The 5,530-nt window shown below is 32.9% G+C and overlaps 1 protein-coding gene across 3 annotated transcripts; it reads left to right on the top strand.

The window, feature by feature from the left end:
- Positions 1–2,221: 2,221 nt before the first annotated feature.
- On the top strand, positions 2,222–4,953 carry LOC136229990 (protein DETOXIFICATION 19-like). Of its 3 annotated transcripts, XM_066018891.1 has the most exons (10): positions 2,222–2,371; positions 2,640–2,716; positions 3,193–3,257; positions 3,447–3,496; positions 3,596–3,727; positions 3,876–3,969; positions 4,041–4,173; positions 4,539–4,562; positions 4,664–4,725; positions 4,820–4,953. In XM_066018891.1, the coding sequence occupies exons 5-9, from the start codon at positions 3,676–3,678 to the stop codon at positions 4,691–4,693; spliced, it is 333 nt and encodes a 110-aa protein (XP_065874963.1). In that variant the 5' UTR covers positions 2,222–2,371; positions 2,640–2,716; positions 3,193–3,257; positions 3,447–3,496; positions 3,596–3,675; the 3' UTR covers positions 4,694–4,725; positions 4,820–4,953. The 3 variants fall into 3 exon arrangements, with proteins under 3 accessions (XP_065874963.1, XP_065874961.1, XP_065874962.1); XM_066018889.1 differs by lacking the exons at positions 4,539–4,562; positions 4,664–4,725; positions 4,820–4,953 and having other exon boundaries at positions 4,041–4,275; XM_066018890.1 differs by lacking the exons at positions 2,222–2,371; positions 4,539–4,562; positions 4,664–4,725; positions 4,820–4,953 and adding an exon at positions 2,525–2,546 and having other exon boundaries at positions 4,041–4,275.
- Positions 4,954–5,530: the final 577 nt, after the last annotated feature.

The following is a 5,530-nucleotide window of genomic DNA, read 5'->3' as shown; positions in this document are numbered from 1 at the left end:
TTCCTGTTAATATGGGTTTTCCTAAGGATAATGTCTAATTGCATCATTCAGTTTATTTTAGCTTCTTCTAATGACAATGAACCTTCTTTTATTTCCTCATATTTCACTCAATTGAACAATTTTTGAGAAGAAATGGCCTTTACCTTCTTGTACATATGATGAAGCTAGTTATGTCAATGAGCAATGTTTCAAAACTATTACCTATCTAAATTGGTTAAAGAGTGGTTTCAAGAAGAAAATAATTTAGCTAAAGCATGAGATTTTGTCTTTCTTATAATGAAAATAGTAATGACATATGTGAAAGATCAACTAATGGAAAACGAGAATGGGGGATGTTCTAAAAAGAATTGCAAAAGTACTTCAGAAGGAAATATGTCTAGGAGATTCAAACTAGAATATATATGGTGTGGCCGGTGTGTCAGCCACGTGTTTTGTCCAAAAATCAATTTTTTTACTATTTAGAAAACTCTTTGCTAATACGAATTCATCTCATGGACCAAGCCTTTAAAGCATCATTTATTTTAATTTATAACCATATGAATTAGAACTGTAGTAAAATATGATAATATTATCTCTATTAGTCTATTAGTGATGTCTCTCAATCCACACGATGATCGCGATCAGACTTGAAAAGACCTAAAACAATCAACAAACAGTTAGGGAGGGGCCGCTCAACTCAGTGATCTACTTTAAGGAAGTAAATTTGAAAACAGTATGTGTTTGAAGAATGAATGCATACCTTGTGGCGTTTGTCAATGGGCTATTTATAGAGATCTGAAAATATACCTGAGATTGAGTACCTTTCCACGTCTAAGTAATTAATTGGCTTTAGAGCCATTCCATTTTTACTTTTTCATAAGATTCGATGTGTTATTTAGAAAAGGAGCATATCTTTGGAGGGCAGAATGCTCATTAGTTCATGTGTCCAGTTTGTTAAGCTTTATGCTAAAGTTTCTAGTTGATATGAGCCTATTTAAGGACTCTCCTCCCTAGGGATTCATTGAACTTTAAGACTACAACCTTCGGGCTTTCCTTCCTGCAAAGGTAGTTTGACCATGGACATATACTTTTTCATCACCTCCCAACGTGCTTCAAAATTCCGGTGAACGGAATCCGGGTGGGCGTTTTCTGGCGAGAAAACAAGTGCCCAAAAAATTCTAAAAAAATTCCAGAAAATGTAAAACATTATTCCGAGAAACTTTAATTCTTGGGTCGAAGCGGGATTTCTTACGATTTAGTCCCAATAAAAATTGTTCTTTAAGTTTATCCATTTTACAAGCTTCAACAATATATTGGGTCAAAAGGTTTTATACTTTTTATAACCGACAGTTATGAGAATCAAAGAGTTTTAAGCTTTTTGTAACCGATGATGGGTATAATGAACATTAATCTTCTTTTAATTAGAGGGTTTTAAGCTTTGTAACAGATATGAGAATCAAAAGGTTTTAAATTTTTTGTAACCGACAAATATGGAATGAAATGATTTGAAGTTTCTTTATAACCGATAAATATGGGAAGGGTTGTATGATTTTTGTAACCGACGATGGAGGTGATGAACATTAATCTACTTAAAAAAATTAAGATTTTTTTATTTTTTTACCTGTAATTTTATATTTAGTGTGATATTTTGTCATCAACTGTGTGTTTTACTATAATAGATTTTATAATTTTTACAACTCATCTATTGCTGACATGATATGTTCACATAATATGTTTTGCACTGAACTTTTATATATAGATAGAGATATGCATTAGGGGCATAAGATTATGTACAAATTATTTAATGTTTTTAATAATGACGATCTATAAAAATGCATCTAAAAAATTGTTGGTATATGTGTGTGTGTTTTTCTTTGTAGTGATTTGGAGAACATTAATGAGGAAAGTTTTTTTAAGTTTTTGCCAAACTAAATATCACTACAAGAAAAACAAACAATAATGAGCAAAAAATAATGAGTGGTGAAAAAACCTATCATTAAAAGTATATTTTCTAAAATTTTAATGAGTGGAAATAAAAACGTGTCATTATTAATTGTAAAAAACTTAACTTTACTAAAAAATTTAACATTACGCTCATTATAAGTGCTAAATATTTTGGGCGGGATAAATTCCCACCAAAACAAAACCCACTTGACCCTAATAAAGAAATAAAAAATACTTTATAATGTTAAAAGAAAAGAGAAAATAAAATATTGCAGTCCATCTCTCTCCTGTACGAAACTCTCTCTCTCTCTCTGGCCTCTCTCTTTGATTAGCTCCGGAAGGAAATCATTCCCTTACTCGAATTAGCTCTAGAAACCATCTTCGTCCACCTCTATTGTCACACTCTGGTCAATTGGACGATCCCCATGATCGACTGGAACAAGAATTGGTAAGCTCCCTTGTGCATGAGATTGTTGCCCTTTGTACTCTTCTCCTCAAAATCGGAGTTTCTCTGGTTCTCAAATTAAACAAAAGTTGAGCTATTTTATTGTTTATTTGTATAAATGCCATTATTAGATATATACTTATGCCTTTATTTGCAGGTCTACTGAAAAACCTAATTTGTGCGATTGTGTTTTTCTTATGCTTTATTTCTTTTTTTGGTTCGACTTGGTTAGGTTTGTATTAACAATATGTTTTTTTTAATAATTTTGCAGATATGATCTTTCAATTGCGACTTAGAATTAATTACTTGAACCATGTTATGGAGTCAAAGAGAAACATCTTTATATGGGTGGGTTTCTCTGAAATCTATTTTACATTGTAAAACTTTCAGGAATTTCAATTGTACAGATAGCCATTAGGACTCTATTTCAATCCTCTATGTGTATTGGAATGAGTCTAATGATGAACTGGACTTTTGGAATGATGAGTATTGAGAAGAATTAAGAATTTTCCCTGGAATGAATATCAATTCCCTTGACCTGATTGGATATACTTCAATTGATGTAGGGAAATGTATTTTAATTTGGTTCTGAGTTGGAAGATAGTAATTTTAAGCACTTTTGACTCTTGTAACTTGAATTTTATTTCACTCATTATGATAATTTCTTAATATTTTTCTAGTCATTGTTGATATTGGATGTATGGGGAAAGTATATTTTTGATGGCTTGGTGATGTTTTGCTTACTTATGCTCTTTCTTTCTCTTTTGTCGATGTGTAATTGCAAAAAGACCATCAATCTTTGACGATTGACTGTTGAAACATAGGTGTTAAGGAAAAACTTATGGAAGCTACAAAAGAGCTTCAAGATGTTTTAACTACTAGAACAGAGGTTAGTCTTACAAATAGTTGTCATTACTGTACTTGCTTAGCATATTATAACTATTTACTGTGTGTCAAAGGAGCTCCAATTGCTGCTTCTATTTCATTCTGGTTATCATTCTTTATGTTGATTGCTTATGTGATGTTTGGTAAGAAGTTTGAGCATACTTGGGATGGATTTTCCTTTGATTCTTTCCAGTACGTTCTTACTCGATTGAAACTTTCCCTTCCTTCTGCTGCAATGGTGTGGTAAGTATTCATGCTATACTTACCGATAATCTACTACACAAATTAAGACTTAATACATCACAAACCCCTGAACTTGTACAATTTATGTTGTTTTGGCAGTTTGGAATATTGGGCATTTGAAATTTTGGTGTTGTTAGCAGGAGTAAAGACTCAACCATAACTACCTCACTCGTTGCTATATGGCTCATTTCTTTCACTTCCTTTTCTTCCATAAAAAAGCTGAAATACTTGGTACAATTCATCATTTTCACTCAATTTTTTGCAACTGACAGAAAGTTCCATTCTTTTGTTTTTAATGTAAGGTATTAAAATGACATGATTGTATCAAGTATAGAAGTCAAATTTCAGCTTTTTTTCTTTGTTTTGTGTTGATTTTCAGCTATTAGACATACTGCCTTGTTCATTTGGATATGCAGTGTGAATACAGAAGCTATAGCCTTCAATTTAACTTATGGCCTAAGTGCTGCTGCAAGGTTTAATTCTACCTAATTCATACTTTCTTGAATTCATAATAATTTAAGCTAATTTATGAGTGACATTACAGCACAAGGGTGTCAAATGAGTTAGGAGCAGGCAATCCAGAGAAAGCTAAGGGAGCCATGGCAGTGAGTCTTAAGCTTTCACTGATTCTTGCTCTGTTGATGGCGTTGGGTCTAGCACTTGGTCACACCTTCTGGGTTGGTCTTTTCAGTGATAGCAATACAATAATAAAGGAATTTGCCTATTTCACACCATTTCTTGCAATTTCAATTACACTATTATCAATACTGGTCTGTTAAGTGAACTTATTCTCAATTGGCATTCTGATTGTTGCCATTCTTTTATTTCATTACATATTATTCTTATGGATATCCACAAATATTACTATATGTTTGTAGGATGCAATCAATATCAAAGAAACTTTACTGTATTCTCCCTTGATTCCGTGTTGTTTGGGCAAGTTAGAACACTAGTATTGATGTTATATATAAATGGGGTAATTAGGAGTTACAATGAGTGCAGTGAGAGTGCTAATGAGGATATGTTGATTTTCTTTTTTCAGGTGGACTTAGCAACTCGAGGTCAGGTTTGATAACCTGCTTTCAAATTTTGGTTTTCATGTGGTAGCATGAAACAGTCACCTTAAAGCACATAGCTTCTAATACTCTATCGTTTCTCTAATTTCAGAGGACCTGGTGGCCACTGCTGGCAAGCTAATGCAGGCAGCTCAATACCATTGGGTGGAACAGGTTTAAATGTCAGGTCTCTGTTGTTTTAAATTTCCCATTTAGTTATTTGCTGATTCATTATGTTGATTAGATTATATGTATAATTTACTAACAGCTTGTTGAAGTTGCAGTCCGCAATCCAAAGAAAGATGAGATTCTGGTGAAATTAGAAGCAACTAGTCTAAATCCATTTGATTGGAAAATTCAGAAGGGCACAGTGCGGCCTATCTTACCTGTAGATTCCCCTGTTCCTGGTAACTCTATTTTCTTGCTCATTACTTTCCTAAAACTTATTAAAATGCTCATTCACTTGGCTCTCTGTTCCTCTTAAATTGTTGGTTACATGTCTGATCCTGAAGTAGAGTCTGTATATGTTGTAAGGAAACTCCTCTCTAATAAAATTTCCTAATTTGGTTTCCATTTTGGCAATATACGCCCGAAACCCAGTACAACATGTTTCTAGGTATTTTCAGTACATACTGAATATAGGAACCCAGTACGACATGATTCTGGGTGTTTCTGATTGAGAAATTAAAACTATTGGAAAAGAATTCGTGATTATACTGATATTCATGTCCTCCGTGGTGGCCTAGTAAGTTGTACCCTTCATTCTTTTTGTCTATTCTTTCTTCTCACTGTTAGTGATTGGGAAGTATATACTCCTCAGTCATTAAAGTAGTTTATTATTGTTAATTACATCCACACAGGGAAACTTGAGCTGCATATATTTGATTGCGAAAACTTTAGCTATATGTAAAACATTTTAGGCTTTCAAACATAAATGAAAAGAAAGTATATATATGATAACTGGGTAGATACATTTAAA

This window comes from Euphorbia lathyris, chromosome 5 (assembly GCF_963576675.1).
Source record: "Euphorbia lathyris chromosome 5, ddEupLath1.1, whole genome shotgun sequence".
Classification (NCBI taxonomy): Eukaryota; Viridiplantae; Streptophyta; class Magnoliopsida; order Malpighiales; family Euphorbiaceae; genus Euphorbia; species Euphorbia lathyris.
Note: the sequence above shows the minus strand (reverse complement) of the source record. Positions and strands in the feature narration are given on the sequence as shown.

Coding starts and splice junctions, on each gene's coding strand:
- LOC136229990 (XM_066018889.1), top strand. CDS start 3,676: ATGGCTCATTTCTTTCACTTCCTTTTCTTCCATAAAAAAGCTGAAATA. Junction 3,728..3,875: donor TAAAAAAGCTGAAATACTTG/GTACAATTCATC, acceptor GTTGATTTTCAG/CTATTAGACATACTGCCTTG. Junction 3,970..4,040: donor GGCCTAAGTGCTGCTGCAAG/GTTTAATTCTAC, acceptor GTGACATTACAG/CACAAGGGTGTCAAATGAGT.